Source organism: Mesoplodon bidens (genome assembly GCF_964165515.1).
Source record: "Mesoplodon bidens genome assembly, chromosome: 8".
NCBI classification, from domain to species: domain Eukaryota; kingdom Metazoa; phylum Chordata; class Mammalia; order Artiodactyla; family Ziphiidae; genus Mesoplodon; species Mesoplodon bidens.
In genome coordinates, this window is record NC_138165.1 from 27159398 (window position 1) to 27184108 (window position 24711).

The 24711-nt window shown below is 36.4% G+C and overlaps 1 protein-coding gene across 1 annotated transcript in view; it reads right to left on the reverse strand.

The window, feature by feature from the left end:
* The window catches only part of HAT1 (histone acetyltransferase 1), a gene marked incomplete at its 5' end in the record, with an annotated part of 45996 nt that overhangs the window by 3130 nt on the left and 18155 nt on the right, over positions 1-24711 (reverse strand). Inside the window, 6 exon segments of the mRNA XM_081242213.1 lie at positions 4088-4204; positions 6909-7060; positions 16011-16117; positions 16443-16547; positions 17048-17169; positions 17444-17623. Of these exon segments, the coding sequence (XP_081098339.1) occupies positions 4088-4204; positions 6909-7060; positions 16011-16117; positions 16443-16547; positions 17048-17169; positions 17444-17623 (783 nt within the window).

Sequence of the window (24711 nt, forward strand, 5' to 3'; positions counted from 1 at the left end):
CAGCAATGAGAAGCCCACACACCACAATGACGAGTAGCCCCTGCTCGCCGCAACTAGAGAAAGCCCACGTGCAGCAACGAAGACCCAACACAGCCAAAAAAAACCCCCCCAAAACAAACAAAAAACTGATTTGGGGAACACCTCTATCCAGCAAAGTGACATACACTGGGAGTACAAATTAAATACTGAAAGACAGAACTCCTTAAGATTGAAATAGACCTCCTATAGGCTCAGAATAATTCTCACCCTCCAAAAATAAAAAGTTAATTCCTTCACAGATCAGGGCTGTTGATAATTTTAATTAATGCAGACAAATTAATTAAAGATGGTATTAGTGTCAATTTATTTATGTTAACATTTATTTATGTTATTTATGTTAACATTTATGTTAACACATGTAATGTGTTAAAGGTCCAGAAAACAATTCTTTCTTCTTGCCTAGTTTTCACAGGTTCCAAGAGGGTTTACAAATATAATCTCAAAAATGCCACCACCTCTAAGGGTTACTTAATTTCAATCTGCTGAACTAGTCTCTTTTGTGAACTAAAGAGATAAGGTTCTTTTGTAAGAATTTAAAAATAATAATGGTGTGGAGGCATTGACGAGTCCTAAGACTTCTCAAAAGATTATCTTTAGGGCTTCCCTGGTGGCGCAGTGGTTGAGAGTCCGCCTGCTGATGCAGGGGACACGGGTTCGTGCCCCGGTCTGGGAGGATCCCACATGCCGCGGAGCGGCTGGGCCCGTGAGCCACAGCTGCTGAGCCTGCGCATCTGGAGCCTGTGCTCCGCAACGGGAGAGGCCACAACAGTGAGAGGCCCGCGTACCGCAAAAAAAAAATTATCTTTAAAAACATGTACAATGCATTGTATTTCTTTCTCTTCAGTTCCTCACTATGGAGGCATTTCCATTTTAGAGATGCCTAATACCCAGATGTTAATAAGCTGTCGACACTCACACAATTAGTAAAAGGTAGAACTAGACCTCAAAATGGAGTTTTCTGATTCCAAATCCAATGATATTATAATGATTCTAAATTTTATACTTGTAAACCAATTATGAATTAAAATATGCCCATGAAACACTATAAAAACTTTAATGCTAAAACCAAGCAGCTGTACCAACTTTTCTTTTTTTAGCCAAATTGTTCTAATTTATTTTTTGAACACCTGAAAATTACTTCTGTACTACAGACAGAGTTTCTTTTTGTGCTTTTAAAAAATGATTCTAGTTAATATAGGTTATTTTTATCCCTTCTTGGCACTGATACAAATGAATTATCAGTGTTTAGAGAACTTTTATTAAAGTAAGGTACAACTCCTTCTAATAGCTACCCAAAATATTTCTTAGTGGGACAGTGTGATTGAGCTGATACGGAAATTTGAGCCCTCAAAGGCAGCACAGAATTGGTGGACTTTGCTATCAATAAGTCATTTCATACCTCAGTAATAACTTATGACAATCTAAATTATAATTTCTTTTCATAAAACGTGTTGAAGTAAAAATGTAAATTCTAAACTCCAAACTTTCCCCATTTGGCATACATTTTAAGACCTAAAGAAATTTGAAATCACACTCAATAGTAAGCAATGTTACTTCCTCCTTAAATATAATTTTGCATTTGAGAATCCTGTGGTAGCACAACAAAGTATATGAGTATCAACTTGGATGACAAATTGGAGAAAATCACTCGCGTACATTCAACAAAGAAATCTTATATAACTCCTCCCATGCCTGTAGGGCATTCAACTATTTCTAGGCTTTTACTAAGTTTGTGGTAAGTTTTCAACCACATTGTGGCTATCAACCCAAAGTAGGGGAGAGGACCCTCAAGATTTCTTGGTTTTCTCAATGAGAAAGAATACTGGATAACTAAACTCATTAAAATGTGCATACTATAACTAGGGTTTGAGCAAGTATCTGAAGAATTTATAATTTGTGTATGAGCTTTAGTGCAAGGATGGTGATACCCATTTTGGCTGTTAAGAATTTACAGAGTTTAATAACCAGTCTTTGCTTGTCTTTTAGATAAGGTGAACTTGCTAGACAGGTGAGGATACTTAATATAAAAAAATCATCATTCTTTAAGAGCAGACAATACTTGCTTTTATGAACTACAGAAATTCCCACTGTTTGGCATAACTTCATGACTACTATATATACTTAGAATTCATCCTCTCTCATTTGCTACATCTGCCTATATAAAATATCACAAGTATCTGAGATGCATAATTCAATAAATCATTTTACTTTACTACAAGTTTTAATACTCTTAAATGTTGTCATGATAACACCTAATTATATTGTTCTACATGCCTAATTTCATCATAAAGAAATTTTCTAGCTAACAAATTAATATTAAAGATCAAAGTCTTTGGAAAGTACCATTTCTACCAATTTTCTGATGTTTCTGAATTGATAAACATAAGGATTGATAAAGAATAAAATGTTACTTTGGACAAGTTTTGGGAACAGAGACCATTATAATTTATTACAACCTGTTATATGCAGATGGTAGTTTATAAGATAGAAAATCAATCCATTAAATTGCTTAAGAAAATGGCACTATGAAGAAAAAAAAATATATGAATTCAAGATACAAGGATTTATAGTCATAGGCAAATAATTATTTTTATATTCAGAATGTGATATGTTTAGAATTACAATAACAAATTAGGAAATACGGTTGCACTGCAAACAAGATGTGATAAAGGAAAAGAGCTGGGATTCAACGAGTAGTACGACCTATATACCATCAACATTCAAAAGACTGGCTCTATAAAGCAGAATCGATGATAAATAAAACTTGGATTAATTTAGAAAAATCAGGGACTTCCCTGGTGGTCCCGTGGCTAAGACTCTGTGCTCCCAATGCAGGGGGCCTGGTCAATCCCTGGTCAGGGAACTAGATCCCACATGCCGCAACTAAGACCCAGCACAGCCAAATAAAATAAATAAATATATTTTTTTAAAAAATCAGAACTGGGCTTCCCTGGTGGCGCAGTGGTTGAGAGTCCGCCTGCCGATGCAGGGGACACTGGTTCATGCCCCGGTCTGGGAAGATCCCACATGCCGCGGAGTGGCTGGGCCCGTGAGCCATGGCCGCTGAGCCTGCGCGTCCAGAGCCTGTGCTCCGCAACGGGAGAGGCCACAACAGTGAGAGGCCCACGTACCGCAAAAAAATAAAAAAAAAAAATAATAAATAAATAATAAATAAATAAATAAATCAGAACTATGTGTACTTGATATATTAAGTACTCGTTATTAATTGACTTTCTCCTTCGATCTTAAGACAGATTCGAATTTGTCATTTATGTTCCCAGCTATTGTGCTGTATAAGCCTCTAGGTATAGTGTATTCAAATGCAGCAACCACATGTCAGGTGCTCAATAATTAGTTGTTGAATAAATAAATGAATATTTTCTCCAATCAGATTACTGCTCAGCTACCTGAATCACAGCAAATCCTCCTCCACACAAGCTGGCATGGACAATATCTACCTTAATAACGGCCAAATGATGATGAGGCCAGACCTGATCTAGGAGGGGAGATTTGTGAGCTAGAGGAAAATAAAGGAGATGAAATAAAGCGGGGGGAATGGAGCAAGAATAACAACAACAACAATAACAAAAAAAGAGGTAAAAATCACTAAGTTGCAATTTCAGCTATGGTCAAATATAGAGGTTACAAATGGCAATCAAGGCCATATTTAGGAAGAAAGGTGCAAAGGTAAACAGAATATATATGACAAATGGGAAGACAATTAGAAAAAACTAACAAGATAACTCTGTTAGGGAAGATTCTGGGCATTCAGTTTTTAAAAAGATGCATACAAATGAAAGAAAAAAATAACCATGAATAGACTATCCTTGGGATTAGTTTTTAAGTGAATGGAAACAGATTTATAGCTTACATTGGAAAATTATGACAGGGAGAATTCTTATAACTAACTGGAAGAATATTTTCACTTTTGTAAAAGTTAATTTAGCAAAACGATTTGGACTCTCCCATACATTGGCATTTGCTAGATTTTCTTCTTTATTTTAAACAGTGACAAGAATATAATGTTTAAGACTCTTGAAAGTCCTACCTTATATGGGCTAATTAGTCTTCTTTTAATATCCAGTCTATAGCTTCTGTATTGTTCAGCATCACTCATGTCAGTTACCAGTAGTCGAAGAATTTCATAAACCCGTCTGGCATGTTGCTAATAAACCAAACAAAAGAAAAATATGAACATTTCAAATTACAAAATAGTAACACTTTCCCAAAAGAACACAGCACATATTGAATATTTGTCATAGGCCAGAAATTGTGCTAGGTACCAGACAAAAAGCAATAAAAGATATAATCTCTGGGGCTTCCCTGGTGGTGCAGTGGTTGAGAGTCTGCCTGCCAATGCAGGGGACACGGGTTTGTGCCCCGGTCCGGGAGGATCCCACGTGCCGCGGAGCGGCTGGGCCCGTGAGCCATGGCTGCTGAGCCTGCGCATCCGGAGCCTGTGCTCCACAACGGGAGAGGCCACGACAGTGAGAGGCCTGCGTACCGCAAAAAAAAAAAAAAAAAAGAGATAATCTCTGTCCTCAAGGAGCTAGCAGTCTAATGGGTAACACAAATGACTAAGGTATGGTTAATTTAATGATAGAAATATGCATAGGATATTATGGTAGCACAGCCTGGGGATGGAGGAAATGTTAGAAGAGGATTCCTGGGGGAATAAAACCTGAGTGAATCTGAGCCCTGGTCCGGGAAGATCACACATGCCGCGGAGCAACTAAGCCTGTGTGCCACAACTACTGAGCCTGCGCTCTAGTGCCCGCGAGCCACGACTGAAGCCTGCGTGCCTAGAGCCCGTGCTCCGCAACAAGAGAAGCCACCGCAATGAGAAGCCCATCAACTAGAGAAAAGCCCACGTGCAGCAATGAAGACCCAATACAGCCAAAAAAAAAAAAAAAAAAAAAGACGAGGGCATGAACTGAGATAGCACAAATAAGAATACTAAGAGAACAAGGATTCTAGAAATATAGAAGAGTTAAGACTGGCTGTGGAGGAGGGTATGGAATGACAGTTTTCAGAGTAGGAGAGATTTAGGAGGCAGCAGAACATATAAATCTGAAGAAAATTCTAGTCTAAGGGTAAGGATTTAAGCAATATCAGTATACAGGGCAAGAGTTTAAACCGTAAGACTAGTTAATGGTCAAGATCACCCAAGGAAAACATACACAGTGAAGACAGGGGAGAGGTCAGAAGCCTGTAGTACAGTGACAGCTAAGGAGCAGAGAACAGAGAAAAACAGTCAAAGAAATATGAGAAGAATCAGGAAGTTTGGGTAACACTGAAGCCAAAGGAGTAGGCCTATAGTTCTCCTATTTCTGTCATTTCACTTACCTATTGATTGGGAGTGGGGAAGAGGTCAGGTATACAGAGGTTGAGAAGATAACATTGAACTTTCTGGAAGAAACACTTGAGCTGAGCCTGAAAAATGAGTACTATCTGGCCAAGCAAAGATGGAAGAACAGGAGAAGGGGAGTATAAGGGCAAAGGGAACAGCTTATATACAGGGACATAAAAGGAGGAAAGTTGTAGCATAGTTGGGAAATGACAAGTTCAGCAAAGCCAGAGCATGTGGGAAAGCGGTAGGAAGCTGAGGCTAGCAAGGTAGGCAGGGGCCAAATTATGATGGAATCTGTGTGCCATACTAAGGAGTTTTAATCCCAATAATGTACTCATATTCTCTTTCTTTTAAAGGCTGAGCTATTAAATAAATTCTCATTAATAAAGGTTTAATACAGTCTGGAAATATAAATTATTTCTAAAACCACATTTTATCTTTAAGCCAGGAAGCGATTAAAGTGTTTTTATGCAGAAGATAGAAAGTTTCAATTCAAATTAAGTTGCTTGTTGAAGGTCAGTGACTAGTAAACTTTTGGTATACAGTTTGGGAGCTCAGGAGGAAAATTTGGATTGAAGATTTACATGAGCTCTCCCAGGTAGAATTAAGTAGAATGAGAAGAAATGAGGATTGGATAAAAAACTTCGGGGAAGAATTATATTTCGGGAGCATACGGAAGAGTAGAAGCTAGTAGACAGTATCTCAAAAAAGATGAGCACAGTGGTTAAGTGGAAAACCAGGAACTGTAGTACCTTAGAAGCCAAGGGAGGGGAGGTCAATAGTATCAAGTGCTAGTTTTTTTAAAAAAAATTTTGTTTTATTTATTTTTTTACACAGCAGGTTCTTATTAAGTTATCTATTTTATACATATTAGTGTATATATGTCAATCCCAATCTCCCAATTCATCCCACCACCACCACTAATTGCTACTCCTTATTACTGGAATACTCTTCATCCCTCATACGTTTATAATCCAAAACCTACCCATTCTTCGAGGCTTAGATCAAATGCATCCCTTCTATGAAATACTCTGATTTCTTGCTTACGTAAATGTAACAAATTCCTCTGAACTTCCATATTATTTTTTCTGTACTTAAGATATTTACTACTTTAAAATTCAAACAAACATATATAGAAGTATAAAAAATGAAAGTTAAGTGTTTTATTCCAACCCTCCTCCCCACCAATACAGTCTCCAGGGGCATTAACTACTTTACCAGTTTAGATAAACATTTTCTTAAAAAGCAAAAATAGGATCCTACTATCCATCTTTGTTCTGCTTGTTACACTTAATATAGCCATGAAATCAATTATCTTTCCATTCTATTAATGAGAAAATTGAAGCACAAGGAGGTAAACTAAATTGCCCTAACAGCAAGTGGTGAAGCCAAATTTGACCCCAGGCAATTTGGCTTCAGGGTCTGTATTCTCAATGTATTTGCAATGTTTAAATTACATACGTACTTAAAAAATTTTTTTTCAAAATTTGAATGTTTTCCTCCTACAGACTAAAAATACCTTATTTATTTTGAACTTCTGTTGAGCCTCTACTGCCATATCTTCACTGAATCCTTGCATTAACTTTTCCCGGGAAAAACAGGGCAAATCTTGACAAAGCTTCACAAGCACAAAGTCTCTTAATTTCACATAGCTTTTGGATGGATCTTCCGCTAAAGAAATAAAGCAGAATAACATTTCCCTTACCTAACATAATTTCTTCATCATTTGCAACCTCAATAAACATGCTAAGCTTAGAAAGGCAAATATTCTTAAAAGAATTATATATATATATATATATATATATACAAAAGTTACAATGTAAAAGGATAATTCCTTATAAATCAAACAATAGCACTATTATCTTTGTCAAATAAAATTACAGATGCAATCCTTTTGCAAATACATATATATTATTTGTGAAATTAGAGCTATTCCTTTTCAAATGTAAACTTTTTGACTGGTTTGTTATCATATATATGTACCTTAGTTTTATTTTCAGTTAAAGCAGCTGTATAAACAAGAGATTCAAGTTTGGATAATCAACTCCAAAAGCAAGTATTTTCTGATACCTAAGGGTTCCAAAGCTCAATTTATAACTCCCTTACTTTAATAACCTTTATAGTCTGCTTGCTTCTTTCACCCAATTAAAAAAATTCTTCCTTTTACAAAAGAAATCTTTTTTATTTAGAGAATAAAATGAAAATATGATTTTGATTCTTTCTTCATTGCATCTGGATAGCACAGATGTTCCTTTATGTTTGTCTATGTTAGCTACATTAGACTAAGTAGTGGACAAGGAAAATATCAAAACATGATAGGTAGAAAAAATACTGCAGTCAGAGAACATGTGTTTGAGTCCCAGTTCTGTCATTCACAGATGTAGGACTTTAGGCAAATTACCCCACTTCTCTGAGCCCTCATTTTCTGATCAGTAGAAGACTTGAAACAAAGAATGTTAACGTTTGGGCTAGTTCATAGTTCACAAGACAGTTTTGTTAAAATATCAATACTCTACAAATTATTCAATGCAATCCCTATCAAAATCCCAGCTGGCTTTTTTTGTTGCAGAAATTAACAAGTTCATCTTAAAACTGATATGGAGATACAAGGAACTCAGAATAGCCAAAACAACCTTGAAAAAGAACAAAAGTTAGAGGACTCAGATTTCCTGATTTCAAAACTTACTACAAAGCTATAGTAATCAAGACAGTGTGGTACTGACATAGGATGGACATGTAGATCAGTGGAACTGAGTTGAGAGTTTAAAATAAACCCATACATTTATGACCCATTAATTTTTGAGAAGGGTGCCTAGACAATTCAATGAGAGAAAGAATACTCTTTTAACAAATGGCACTTGGACAACTGGATCTCCACAGCAAAAAGAATGAAGTTGGTTGGATCCCTTTTCCTCACACAATACACAAAAATTAACTCAAAACGGATCATAGACCTAAGTGTAAGAGGTAAAACTACAAAGAAGAAAACATAGGAGTAAATCTTCATGACTTTTGGTTAGGCCAATGGTTTCTTAGACAACGAACCAAAAGCACAAGCAAATAAAGAAAAAGTAGATAAACAGGGCTATATCAAAATTTGTAACTTTTGGGACTTCCCTGATGGCACAGTGGTTAAGAATCCGCCTGCCAGTGCAGGGGACACGGGTTCGAGCCCTGGTCCGGGGAGATCCCACATGCCACAGAGCAACTAAGCCAGTGCGCCACAATTACTGAACCTGCGCCTAGAGCCCATGAGCCACAACTACTGAGCCCGCAAGCCACTACTGAAGCCTGCGTGCCTAGAGCCCGTGCGCCTAGAGCCCGTGCTCTGCAACAAGAGAAGCCACTGCAATGAAAAGCCTGTGCACCACACCGAACAGCAGCCCCTGCTCACCACTAGAGAAACCCCGCACAGAGCAACAAAGGCCCAACACAGCCAAATTAATTAATTAATTAATTAATTAATTAAATTTAAAAAAAAACCTGTACACTTTAAATAAGTGGACTGTGTGACATGTTAACCATATCTCAATAAAGCTGTTTATAAAAGAGTCTGAGCTAAGGGTAATGTTTTATGATTGAGTCACTTATTCATTCAATCCATATGTACTTAAATACCATCTTTATGCTTCTATGCTGCACTTCATATACATGTTAATTATTAGGTAAACATTCTATGACCATGGCTTTAAGGTGGTAAAGAAGTGAAATTCTGTCATGGCATCAGTTTGTTATGAAATTATGATCTATCAGGAATGTACAGATAATGAAATCAACTGTAGTCTACAGAGAAAATCACCAAATAAACATAAGATTGTAATGTAATTAGTTACTTTATCTCATTCTTTAGTCTTTTCCATATTAATCTGGTCACACCGTGGAGTTATACAAGCCACCCAGAAACCTGAAGGACATTCTGATTCCTCTCTTATGTAGATGCCACCAGTGTTTTTTTCAGCAACTACAATAACCTCCTCACTTGTACTCTGCAGCTTTGTAAAATGTAAAGTGGACTGACATAAACTTAAATTAAAACCATTCAAGTGTACCAACATAACTGTAATCTGTGTCTCAAAAAGAGAGATGAGAGAAAGAGACAGAAAGAATAGTTGAAGAAATAATGGCCAAAACCTTCCTAAATTTGATGAAAAACATTCATCTATACATCCAGGAAGCTCAACAAACTTCAACTAGGAAAAACACAAAGAGATCCACATCTAAATACATTATAATCAAACTGTCAAAAACTAGAGACAAACAGAAAATCTTGAAAGCCGCAAGAGGAAACAACTCATCAGAAACCATGGAGGCCACAAATCAGTGGGGTGATATATTCAAAGTACTGAAAGAAAAATACTGTCAGTGAAGATTTCTATATCCAGCAAAATTATCCTTCTACATGAAAGTGAAATAAGGACATTCCCAGAAAAGTAGACCGAAGAAATGTGTTGCTAGCAGACCTGCCTTACAAGAAATACTGAGGAAGTTCTTTAGGCTAAAGAAACATGGTACCTCAAGTCCACAAGAAGAAATTAAGAACACCAATAGTTATGAAGATAAATATAAAAACTGGAATAAATATTTTTTCTCTCAACTAGTTTAAAGGACAATTACATGAAAAAATAATTATAAAACCAATGTTTGGCTTACAAGATATAAAGAGGCAATATCAATTTATGTAACAATAATAGCACAAAGGAGGGGAGAGAGAATAACTGTGATGGAGCAATTAATTTTACTGAAATTAAATATTAATCTGAATAGACTGTTATAAATTAAGATGCGTACTGTAATCCCCAGAGCAACCACTAAGCAAATAACTAAAAAAAAAAAACTTCAATAAAAATGAATGAATGAATGAGTAACAAAAAGAAAGGGAAAAAAAGAAAACATAGCAAAGTGGCAGGCATAATTCCAACCATAGCAATAATTACATTAAATGTAAACAAACACTCCTATCAAAAGGCAGAGATTGTTAGACTGAATAAAAAAGGATCCAACTATATGCTGTCTTCAAGAGAAACATCATAGATTCAAAGACAGGCTGAAAGTCAAGGATGAAAAAAGATATACCATGCAAACAATATGAGGTCTGGAGTGACCATATTAGTATCAGGCAAAATAGAGTTTAAGACATTACCCACCCCGCCCCACCCCCACACAAATTGGGAAAAAATAGTTTAAGACAAAAAGATTACAAGAGAAAAAAGGGCACATTTTATCACAACAAGTTAATTCATGAAGACGACATTACAATTATAAACATATACACAACTAATAAGAAAACCCCAAAATACATGAAATAAAAGCTAACGGAATTAAAGGGAGAAACAGACAATTCAACAAAAATAGTTGGAAATGTCAACACTATCCTCTCAATAATGGATAGAAGAACTAGACAGAAAATCAGCAAATACAGAGAAGACTTCAACAGCTCTCTCTATCACCCAACTTGAACTGATACTTATATAACATTCCACCCAACAAGAGCAGGATACACACTCTTTTCAAGTACATGTGGAACGTTCACCAGGATAGACTATATGTTGGTCAAAGGGTCTATAAACTATGGCCCAGTAGTCAAATCTCATCCATGGCCTGCTTTTTTGACATGTAAACTAAGACTGGTTTCTAAATGGTTGTAAAAAACACAAAAAACCAGTAAGACTGTGCAACAGAGAATTTATGTGGCTTGCAAAGCATAAAATATTTACAACCTAGTCCTTTAAAGAAAAAGTTTGTGGCCCCTACGTAGGCCACAAAACAAAATTCAATACGTGAAAAATAACTGAAGTCATATAAAGCACGTTCTCTGACAATAATGGAATTAAATTAGATATCAACAACAGAAGGAAATATGGGAATCCACAATATTTGGAAATTAAACAGCATGTTTCCAAACAACCCATGGGTCAAAAAGAAATCACAAGGGAAATTAGAAGATATTTTGAACTGAATGAAATGAAAGCACAATTTATGAAAATTTATGGATCAGTAAAAGCAGTACTTGTATTTATATATAAATATATATTTAAGTATTATTTAAATGTCTATATTAGAAAAGGAGGACATCAAGTCAATAACCTAAGCTTCAATCTTCACTAGGAAAAGAACAAATTAAACTCAAAGCAATAAGGATAATGAAAATTAAAGTGGAGATCAACGAAGTAGAAAACAAATAGAAATGTTTATGAAAATACAAGGGATCCTGTATAACAAAACAATTTTGAAAAAGAACACAGAGGACTTTCACTTCCCAATTTCAAAACTCAATATAAAGGTCGAGGCTCTGCTGCCACTGGAGTCATGATGCCCAAAGAGGGCAAAAGGGGGACCACAAAGGCTGGGCTAGGCAGTGTTTGAGTCCCAAGGAGACCGACAAAGAACTCCAAGCTGAAAAGCAGGCGACCAGGGAAGAAGAGGACCAAGGAAAGTGGGTAGAGATGGGGCTGCAGGTGACTCCAGAAAGAAGAAATCTCTAGCTTCAGAAGACAGTGAGGATGAAGCTGACCACCAGCAAAGGTGTAGGAGGGCTCATTAACATCAAGAACCCCAACCAGGTGGCACAGACGATCAGACAGATCACGCACTAGATCTAGATAGGCCAAAGGAGCTTTCAAGGAGAGAAGATGACATTGAGAAGAAAAAGCAGAAGAGCATTACATGAACATGTATTTAGCGGGGGAAACGGAGCAGGCCAAGGCTGCCTTGCCTGGCTGGTGATCGATCATTCAGAAAGAGCAGAAAGCAAGAGGGGCAGGAGGTTGCTAGGAAGAAAGAGGAAAGGAAAACAAATGATAATGCAACTCTGTCAGGAAATGAATACAGTCGCTCACCCTGGACAAGTAAGTATGGCTTGTAGGAAGAAATACCAGGCAACTGGGTCCCCCTGCCAGGACCTCTGCCCTGTCTTGCCCACCCTATACCCTGGCACCACTGCAGCAGCCCCTCACAGCTAGGAGCCCCTCACTGCATGGGGCTTCCTCTTCATTACCTTACATGTAAAATCATTTGGGGGAAAAGGAGGACTGTGCTTCGGGGAGGGAACAGCTGCTATCTTTGAGACAAAAAGATGAAGACTCTATTTCTTCTGGAACCATTTGAATGTTTTTGCTGCTTTTAGAATCTGGAACCTTTTTGGGAGGGGCATTGTGTGTCTGAGAAGTGGGGTAAGAAGAGTTTCCACTGGTCACATAGATTGCACCTCCAGGGCGGCTGTACCAGGGTCAGCTGCTGCTGAGTTTGCGACAACCAGCCCTAGTCTGTGTCGTCTGGGTGCTCACTCAGAGAGGGACTATCTTCTGGGAGCCTGTGCCCCTGGGTCCCTGAGGGTCATGGCTCGTCCCAGGCCAGGCCCCTCTGACTGAAGCCTCTCCTCTCTGCTCCATTCCCACCCACCTGGCCAGGGCCAGTACCCATTTCTAACTCTACTCATCAATCATTTGAAGAAACGTCTGTTTATTCTACAGCAACCAGGCTGAACATGCTCCACAAATTCAGCTTACATATTTAACAGGTTAAACTTGGCATTATCATTAAGGCAAAACATACACACATGAAAAAAACTCATATATAAAGCTACAGTAAAAAATCAAGACGGCGTTCTGAATAAACAGCCTCTGTTTCTTCAAAAAAAAAAAATCAAGACGGTATGGTACTGGTAGAAGGATACACATAGATCATTAAAGAGTCCAGAAATAAATCTTTACATTTATGGGCAACTGATTTTCAACAAACATACGAAGGCAATTCAATAGGGGAAGATAGTCTTTTTAACAAACTGCTGGGAAAACTGGATAGCCATATGTAAAGAAGATTAAGTTAGAAACTTTCCTCACATAATGCACAAAAATTACCTCAAAATGGATCACAAACCTCAATACAAGAGACTGGGGATGGGGGCTGACTGCAAATGGACAGGAGGGAATCTTTTTACGGTGACAGAAATATTCTAAAACAGGTTGTAAAACTAGGCAAGTGTACTAAGAATAATGAACTGTACACTTAAAATGCATGAATTTAATGCTATGTATATCATACCTCAATAAAGCTGCTTTAATTAAATCTCTACTAAGTGACAAACTCTTAAGCAAGCATCTCTTAAAAAAATGTTTTTAAGTGCTAATAGTGAGGCACATGCTTATTCAATGTCAGTTTTTCCAAGTCCACCTCTTCTTGAACTGGTTTAGAAAAAAGAACTGTGTTGCTAATATCAGTTTAAAATAAAATTTCGTATGAGTGAAAGCTTAAGTAACTTAAGTAACTTATATACCCCCAGAATTTTAGGAAAAAACACATCAAAGGTAAAAGAATTACAGTTGAGAAAAATCTAAAAAATCTCACGCCACATTCTTATCTGAAATTTTCACATATATTGAAAAATTGTGCAAAAAAAATTTCCACTTAGCTTTAAATAAGCCATTATAGACTAATAATATTTTGTTTGCAGCTTAATATAAGGGGCCAAGTCACCACTCAATCTTTCAGCACTTTAACTAAAGGTGTCAGCCTGAAAATGAACCTAAAATGGTAACACCCATTAATCTGTGACATCCTTCACAGATGAGTGATGCATTTAAAAGATGAAATTTGCTTGGATATAAACCTATGGTGATACGTGGGATCAAAACTTGAGTTTTTTCCCAAGTTAAGTACATCATCTACCAACATAAATGCTCTTCTGTCATTAAAAAAAAAAACTTCATATTATAAAAAATTTATAGATAACACTCTAAAAAGCCATGTAACATATTCCAGTACTACAAGGAACATTTAAAGGACAGATATAATTAGCTCTTAATATACAACTAATAGGTTAATAATACTGAGATATATTCTAGCCCAAGAACAATTTCTATTGCCAAATGCACCTCTCTTCATAATTCTGGAAGAAACAAATCACCGATTCTATATGTAAGGTCATACAACTGATATGTATTCAAACGCTGTATATCTTACGATACCGACATCCTCAAAAGGAAGATGGCACATGATATAGAGAACTGTTTTCCAGTATTTTACTTTAAGTGCTTAAGAAAGGGAATTCCCTGGCAATCCAGTGGTTAGGACTCGGCTCTCTCACTGCCAGGGCCTGGGTTGGATCTCTGATTGGGGAACTAAGATCCAGCAACCCGAGAGGCGCGGCCAAAAAAAAAAAGTGCTAAAAAAAAAAAAAAAACGGGTGGCAATTACACCACAAACACCTATCTATCCTGTAACATAGGCCATTGATGGTTAAGTTTTAATTTTTACTATATCTGGCTATATGTCAAGTAAGCAAAAGGCCATCTCAATATAAAGAATATCCTGGATTGCAAAGGGAAATCCAGAGCCTGATAAAGATCCAAAAAGTTTAATATACAGGGCTTCCCTGGTGGCGCAGTGGTTGAGTCCGCCTGCCGATGCAGGGGACACGGGTTCGTGTCCTGGTCCGGGGAGATCCCACATGCTGCAGAGCGGCTGGGCCCGTGAGCCATGCCTGCTGAGCCTGCGCCTCCAGAGCCTGGGCTCCACAACGGGAGAGGCCACAACATTGAGACAGGCCCGCATACCACACACACACACACAAAAATGTAAAAAATACAAAATAATGGAGCTATAGGCAACTAAAACAACCAAAGAGTAGAAAATTCTGTACTTTTCTTTTTTTAAAGGACTGGGTTGGAAATTGAGGAGAATATCTTAGAACAGCTGATAAGGCATTTTTAGTAATTTATAATGCTAAGAAATGTTAACACTGAAAATAAAGGCCAATACCCAGTTTTCAAATTCACAAGTCCTTTAGCATGTTTAGCATTTTCTCTTTAGAGACTTCAGTTTGCAATGAATAAAGGCTACCATTATTGATGACTCTTCACTGAGATTTAAGAAATAAAATTCTTTATCTGCTAATTGGTGCTAAGTATCAAGGACTTTATTGGTTGGAGTAGACAGAAGAAAGTGGTTAAGAGGCTTCACAGAAACAACCCCTGCTGGCACATTACCCACTAGAGAAGACAAAGACTACTTATGTGAACTCTAAGTCTCTAGATTAAAAACACCAAAAAAGTCCCTTCATGTAGTACCAAGTCCAAGCTCTATAAGTAAACAGAAGCTAAACAATTTTGAGCTTAGCTAAAAAGAAGTGTTATTGTTTGTATTATGTTTCTATAATTTACAAGTCACTAAGCTAGTGAAGGTGTCACTTAAACAATTTATAACTTTTGATATAAACTAACTTTAGTAATTACTTCTGTATCTCCCAAGTTTCCAAATCATTTAACAGTAGCAGTAAAGTTAGATGAAAAGATACATCAACTTTATAAACTGTTTGCCAAATAAACTGAACAAATAAGTCATACCACACTTGCAACATATATATGCCTAAGATTTCCCATTATATATTCAGTTCATTATCCTCAATTTGTTTAATTAATGAGCACTTCATACTCAGAGATGCAATCCAATCCCACAAAGACTTATGATTTAAAATGTAATCTTAAGCCATCTTTAAACAGTTCCAAAAAGACCTCAGGAGACTGCTGCTATTTAAAATAAAATAGTTATTTCTGACAAAACCAAAATTAGTAAGGAAGAGATTTTTTAGAAAGGCTCTTTCAACAACAAATCAAAATTTACATACCTGTAATATCAAGAACAGAAGGAGATGCAATGTAGTATCTATGAACTGTTTCAAGAAGTTGAGCACCATGGCCTTGACCTTGAAATGGAGTCAATATCAGCATCTGACTATAGTAAAGAAATTATATTAAAATATCACATGACCGGTTTACAAATTGCAAGTCACTATAGTAATATAAACACTTTAAAATTTGTGCGATTTTTTTTTCAATCCAACTTCAAGAATTCCAAAAATTATTGAGATGCTCAAAACTGTAAACATTTAATCTTCCACACTGTTTCAAAGGGAACAATGAAATAAATCAGTACATAGCCAATGAATAATGGTGATTTTTTTTTAAAACAAATCAACACTATTATAACAAGTATTGGAAACTTCAGCAGTTCCTTCTTCTGAAATAAAAGACAAGGCACGTGTTATACTGCCAATTACCTTACACGTGGCCGGGTTTTGTCTGGGTACACATAGTAATTATAGACTGTCATGTAGCCTACGGTCGCAAAGAGTGTAGCTCCGTCCTTATTATACTTCTCAAATCTGCAGATAAAACAGAAAGCCAAGCAGGTCAATTACAGTCGCGCTCCCATGCAGTGTCCATTTTCTTTTCCATTCTCTGACTGAATTTTCAGTGTCAGCAAGCTACTCTGTGAGGGCCCAATGGGTACACCTGCTATGTTCTGAATATACAATTCACTTAATTGGTGTGCAGCAACTTGGATAAATCAGACCTCTTTACATCACTTCAGTGCACTTGCCTATTATAAAGATGAATAGGTGGCAAGTAAAAGAAAACACAGGCAAAGCTCGTTTTACTGTTTAAGCCTACATTCAGGGCCCTAACGGACAACAGCATTTTATTCAACTCTATTCTCAAGGTCTCCCTAAGCATAATGAAGGAAAACTCAAGCCTCATAAACAATAGTTTTTCTTTCCTGGGAAAAATATCATTATACTGTCCTAATAATTGGGCCGCCACAATTAAAATGATGGCTTTGTGGAGGTAATAAGGTCTACTGCTGCTTTAGAACTGTACTTACACTAGAAAGTAGTGCCATCTTTCATCATCCACGTCAATAAAGCTAGCAGTTTCAATAAACCACATCAAAAAGGTCTGAAGCCTTTCATGATATTCTCGAAAGCCTCTACATGTCATGTCAGCCTAGGGAAAAAGCCAGGAAAAGTCAGGTGAAACTCATCACAGAGGTAAGTGAAAGTCTGTAGAACACAAAACTATTCTGTGGGAAAGTGTTTAGAAGTCTCAGATTAAGATGTGTACACAGACACACATACAAAACAGATCTTTGTTTTTAATGCTGACAAAGACTTGTTTCCTGAAGTTAGAATAAATCACGGAAAAAACCACATCAAAACAGGACACAGGTTTCAGGCAAATGAGGTACTTTCACCCAGGGAATATTTAGATTTATTTTTACCTTATAAATCTGAAAGGTAAAGTTTTCTCCTCCTGTTGGACTGAGAACAGAGTATGTATGAAGTAAGGTTCCAAATGGCTTGAAATCAACTTCTTTTTCCAGCAACGAAAGAAAATCATTCGTGTTTGTGCAAAATCCAGGTGGAATGATTTGTCTAATTTTGCCCTCAACATCATCTGCCTAAGGAATGGAGATTAAAGGACACAAAAAAATTAATAAATTTGACTTAGTTGAATATGCTTAGTTTTTCTGAAATGGACAAAACCCACAAATATCACAAGACTTCAATTCACTGTTAAACTAAAGATGCAAACACACAGTGAACTGGGAAAGGGTGAGTTTCATGTGTACAAGATGCCGCCACAAAAATGTCAGATGAACACAAGTATAACACAGAAATAAAAAAGAGGAGGTGGGTAGCCTGAAATCAACTACAAGAATGAGGGCAATCCTATAGAAATTTCTAACATCATGTAGAAAATGCTGACCATGTCCCTTCAAGACAATTTAAACTGGCCAAAACAAAAGGCTGCTTATTATTTTACACGGCTGCTTATTATGTTACATGTGTCAAGGAGAGTATATTATCCAAGACATGAAAGGATCACCAGCAGTAGTGAGGTGAGGCTAGGGTCTGACCAAACAAATGGCAACCTCACCATGAGCAAGTAGGTCATAACTCCCTCATACACGAAACTCAAAATTAAGATAAAAAATATACCCACTTAGGAAATACATAAATTATATGAATGGATATATCATCCACTCATCCTATAATGTGGCACAATTTTTACAGAGTTGGATTTGTGACAGTAAAAAGAGGCAAGACTGGACAACAAAATTAAACTCAGAGATTAAAATTATCCTTGTTAAATAACCTCAATGAATGTTAAACTATCAGCTGAGCAGACTTCATAATCCTTTTCAAAACCCCAAAGACCACTTGATTGAATACATTTACTACTTCTCTTTAACCATGAATATTTGATGAAGTCTTACAATAAAGTATTACTGCTTCTCACCAGGCAATAAAACTTAATGAATTGGTCTCAACTTAACAAAACCTTATCCCTCAATACAGTCCCTAAAAGCCTGACATTACATTCAACAAAATGAGCTTGCATTCTATTCAAACTTTTTCCTGAACAATGAGGCCAGGTTTTTACTTAATGGAGTTTGCCGTGAGTTCAGCTGTAATGTTTGTATTGTATCTATTTCCACAAGGACTGACACAAGAACACTTTGTGTTAACTTACTAAGCAGCTCTTTCATACCGTTTACATGCATGATGGGTATTAGTTCTAAACCAAGACCCTTGCTACTTAGCATTCAAAACAGGGAAATTAAGATGCTTAGGACAAAATACACTACAAAAGGCTAATACAACATGCTACTAATTCCTGTCCTTTCAACCATCTTTTAACTAAGCAGAAGCAATGCACCTGCAGATGAATAGCACTTTATTATCATTCAGCTACATTTTAGGATAGAGAACGAAGGATGGAATTTATCACAAACAAGTTTTATTTTCAATGCTCTGGTACTACCAACATTTATATATAACTTGTTTATAGCTATTAAAAAAAAGCTATTATTTAAAAATATAGCTCTTCGACATTTTGCCCAACAGCTTATTTCTAATATGTGCACCAGTCCTTACAATCCATTCACCCTAAGATCAGATAAACTGCATTTGACAGGACCACTTTTGCTTATTTTTAAAGTACTATTTGATAAATTATTTTTCCTTGATACTGCTATCTAATGTGAAGAGACCATCTTAAGCATATTTTATAGAATTTGTACAATTTCAATAATTACAAGAGGAAAGTGTAGTAATAAGGGATAGGTTTAATAGGTCTGTTGTGTGGCAATTAAAATCCAAAGTAGCGATGGGTAAAGTAGTATTAATTCAAGTTTTTAAAAGTCAAGAAACACTACTTTTAAATAAAGAGGTTTACAATCTATCAATTTAAAAGAAAACACTTCAAGGCATGTACAGTGTATATAATTTTAACTTTAAAAACTTTCCCTATGTCTTCTCAACAAGGCATTGCAAAGCATGATCAAATAACTTCACATATCAGACACCAAATGTACTTCAAAGATTTCTCAGAAACTCTAAGTTTCAAGTAGCAGTTCAGATAGCAGATAAAGCAGCCAAAGATTTGAGCTCAACAAAGTTGAAAGAGAGTTAATGTTTAACTTTCAGCCTTCAAAGGATACCTATTTATTGTAATAAATATCTTCAAATAAATATTTTGCTCTGGGCAAGTTTACACATTAAGAACTTTTACAGGGGAATGAAAGGCCAAGTTTAAAAACAAGGAATCTGTTACATATAAAACATTAGAGAAAATGTATATGTATTACATAAAATACATAACATAAAACCAAACAGCTCTTCAAACCCAGAATTCAGAACTTTGCACCACCAAAGGAAAAATGTCTGCATTTCTCTATTAAATGGATTCTGCTTTAAGAAAAAAAAAATCCTATAACTGTCATGTCTTACAGGTCTGTACTCTTTTCTAAAAGAATAAATATATTTTAGTTCAGTTAAATATTCATTTTTCATATTGGATTACTGGCCAGACAATAAAATTACCACTAGAGAAAACCCCCATATACTCATTTTCAATTGAATGTAGAATTAAAGATTAACTAAAACCTTTTAGGTTCCAATGCTTGTGGCTAAAAGTTTAGATTCTGTTTCTGAAGATCCCTGAAAAATTCCCTATCTTCAAGAATATTCTAAACTTTAAGTAAAATTATGTAAAAATACAGTTCTAGAAAAGGATAAGAAATTAAGCTGACTAGATCAAGAATCTAGAATACAACCTGATATATTTAATAAGGATATGCCTTACAAATGTTTTCCTAACCCTTGGCAATATCTTTTTAATAAGGAAAGCATAAAAGTAACTCTTCTATTCAGGTCTTCTCTTAGGCGACTCAAGATGAAATATTTTAGATTGTATACTTTCTGACTATGGTCATCTCAATTTCCAGTGTTCTGTACTTTGTTACACGTGAGATGTTTCCATGAAGCAATTTTTACAATTTTTCATCACTGCATAAAGCAATGTACCTGAGACTAACTGGCAGTCTGCTATAATACAAATATGTTTACACTTGTACACGTGTACTTATCACATTCGAAAACCAAATTACCTCTTTAGTGTCTTATCTTAAACAGTAGCATTTGTCTAAGGTGCTTTATTTTTGAAATAGCAATTTTAGAGCCATGTTAAATAGTAGTATATGCTATCCTTTACTTGGCTAAAGTGGTGAAGACTTAACATTAACTATAATTCTAAGAATATGCTATAAAACAAGCAAAAAAACTCCGTATCTACATAATTTGCGCAAGATATGCTACAAAAACAAGCAAAAACACTCCATATCTACATAACGTGCTCAATCTTACATTCTCTGACAATATTTAAGCTGTAGAAATTTCCATATTGTTAGAGGAGTAGAGAAAAAGAGTGAATATTTCAACTACTGGAAAAACAAAGGTCGCATTATGTTAATTTATACTGCATTAGTGTTTTGCAACCTAAACTCACAACAAAGTTCCAAGATAAAAATCTAAATACATAATTTTAAAGCTTTTTATGATACTTCATTAAAAAATTACTCATTAAGAATGCTGACACCATTATCAAAAAAAGAATATAGTGGAATATACTGAAATATTATTAGTCTACCAAAGAGTTATTTTTTCACTTCCTCAAGATTAAATTTTTATAAATACACAGGATTTTTCTATTAAAAAAGCCCTAAGGAATCCAGAAAATTTTAAAAATCTGCTCTCATCTACTCTCAAACTCAATCCATATTAATGAGAGACAAGGATAAAATAGATGACTGAAATTCACAGATAATACAAACCTTATCTATGTATTTCAACTGTCTCCAACAAAACTTTCCCTAATTGTTAGCAGTTAGCAAGACTGAGCAATCTTAGTTACACACCCTTCCACTAAAAAGCAATGAAATTACCTCAAGAGAGGGCAAGGAGGTATCGATAAAGGCAAAGATCAGGGACAACCATAAGATGAACAAACCACCAGTGTCTGAATAATCAAGTTTATTGTATCGCAAAATTCAAAATAATAATGTTGTCTTTAAAGAGGACGGCTAGTGGAGATGTTTTACAGGCATCTTAATTGTAACTAAAAAATTTCAGGTGCCACTGGAGAGCATGTAAAAGAAAAAGAATGGATGATGAAAGATTAACATAATGGCAAAATTTTAACAAGCAAATAACTTCTAAGCAGATTTGCTGTGGTATATTTTTCATATGCAAAAATAATGCTACATAGTAGAGTCTGCAAAAACTCAATTATGATATATAATAACCTCAAAACGATACATCTAAAACAAAAATCTTGGGCTTTTTCCACTTAAATCTACTTCTCCCATCTTCCCCATCTCAGTGAATAGTACCACTACTGCTTAAGCAATGGGATCCTCCTCGTTCCTCTTTCCCTCATCAATCACATTTAATTCAACAGCAAATGCTACTGGCTCTACCTCCAAAGATATATCCTCAACCAGACAACTAAATGCAGTGTGGCCCGTAACACTGCAACATTCTGGTCTCCCTTCTTTCACTCTTGCCCCCTACAGTGTGTGCTCTGCACAGCAGCCAGAATCATCTTTTAAAAATATAAACCCTATCATATAACCCCCACCTACTTAAAACCTCCAAAGGCTATCAACTACTCTTACTCCATATGACCTTAGTTTCGCCAACCCCCTTCAACCATCTCCTACCTTTCTCTCCATCACCACAACGAGTTAACAACAGTGATCTTTCTGGACAACAAAAATGCCAAGAATGTTCTCATTTCAGGGCCTCTGCATACGTTGATCCCTTCAGATTACTACATGGCTGTCTCCTCTTCATTCAGAAACCAGCAAAATGTTTCTTCATACATTAACGTATTTTCATACGTATTAATTTGTTTATTTAATATTTGTTCATTGACTGCTCCTCTTGGCAAGAAGGTAAGCTTCATGAGAGCAGTGACTTTGCTTTGTTTGCCACTAGATTCCTGGCATCAAGAACACAGAAGGCATTGTGAAATGAACATTCTCACTGCAAACTGAGAAGAGGCAAGCCCATTCCTCCCACATCTGCTACCCATTCTTTTTTTATAAGGGGAAAAAGAGGTCTCTGCTTGAATATGTAATTTAAATAAATGATCTTCGACCATGAAGCAAATAAATAGTCCTACAAAAAGGCATTATAAAAGATGGATTCCTTACTCCTAACACAGTACTTCTAAATGGAGAAAGCTGGTTTTCAAGAATGGAACAATTAGAAGTCAATGCAAATACATAGCTATTTTCACTGCACATAATATTTGAAAGATTCATCAATAAGTAAGTCAATAGTTCCTTTGGAAGAAATCAATTCAGCACTACCAGCCGGAACTTAAAAAACAAAACAAAACAAAAAACCCCAAACCAGCAAACCCCTCAAACAAAAGTGAATTTTGTACAACACAAGAAAAAAAACCCACCACTGCATTTTTTTTTTTTTTTTTTTTTTGCGGTATGCGGGCCTCTCACTCTTGTGGCCTCTCCCGTTGCGGAGCACAGGCTCCGGATGCGCAGGCCCAGCGGCCATGGCTCACGGGCCCAGCCGCTCCGCGGCATATGGGATCCTCCCAGACCGGGGCACGAACCCGTATCCCCTGCATCGGCAGGCGGACTCTCAACCACTGCGCCACCAGGGAGGCCCCACCACTGCATTTTTAAAGAGTATCTAGAGGGCTTGAAAATTTAACAATCTAATAAGAAACATTTGATTATAAAAAGCTCCATTTTACTAAGTCTGTGTTAAATGCTAGTTTATCTAAGATTAAATCTTTTCAAGTATCAAATCACCACAACTACAGTATTATTCAGAATCACTTTTATATGTGCAAATTTTCAAAAATTTCCAAGGGACACAAACCACTGAATAAAACAAATATTAAGTGCAGTTACATATTATTTATCTGACAAGCTTAGGCGTCTCAAACAGAGTGGGAAATGGGAACAAAAAAAAGTAAGTGCTCAAAGTATTTCTGACACTGAAGTTTGAATAACGGATATAAGAGACTATTTTAGACCTCTTTATGCTATATACGATTCATGTTACAATTCCATTAAGTTTACTAATATGGTATTTTTCCCATAAGGGGACTATTTGCAAGAGGAAAAGTCCCTCACACCAGCAGCAAATTGAGAGCTAATAGCGTAGAAGTATGGGAGCAGGCAAAAATAAATCCACATTGTAAAAAACAGAAATAAAAACTAATAAGCACAAGCGCCTGGTCCCATTTAGAACAGGTCATAAACAGTTCTATAATCACATCTTTTAAGAGGGTATTACTATATATTATGCATACTACGACTAAGTGATTCTCTCCCATGTACAATACGAATCATTTATTGATACTAGTTGTGGGACTTTGGGCAAGTCCTTTACAATAAAAGAAAACCAAAAAAAATAATAATAATAATAAAAGGGGGCAAATCAACCAACGCAAGTAATGAGAGAAGGTTTTACAATAAAAGGGTGGGACACAAGGTTGGCAAAAGGCTTAAGTCAGAAATTTAAAGTTAGTTAAAGCCTTGAAAAAGTTGGCTTCAATATCTTTAAATAGGAATGCCCAGGAGCAGAACAAGTCTAAAATATATGATTTGGGGGGACTTCCCTGGTGGCGCAGTGTTTAAGAATCCGCCTGCCAATGCAGGGAACACAGGTTCTAGCCCTGATCTGGGAAGATCCCACATGCCGTGGAGCATCTAAGCCCGTGCGCCACAACTACTGAGCCTGCGCTCTAGAGCCTGTGCTCCGCAACACGAGAAGCCACCACAATGAGAAGCCCATGCACCGCAATGAAGAGTAGCCCGCGCTCGTCTCAACTAGAGAAAGCCCACACGCAGCAACCAAGACCCAAGGCAGCCAAAAAAAAAAAAAAAAAAAAAAGAAGTGTGTTTTCCACAAATATTTAAAAAAAAAAAAAGGGAGAAAATGGTAGGAAGAAATAAGTCACCAGTACCAAACAATTTCAAAAGCCAGCTAATCTAATCCATATTCCATTAGACTTGGGAATACTGTGGCCTGTGGGTCCACCCTCTGAGCCTGAAGCTCCGCCTTCAAAATTGTTCTTCCTTTTTCTTGAAAGGTAGCACAAGTTTGCAGCTGAATAGTGTTATCAGCCTGTTTCCTGCCTATAGAATTTTAGAAGTCCATTAGCCTT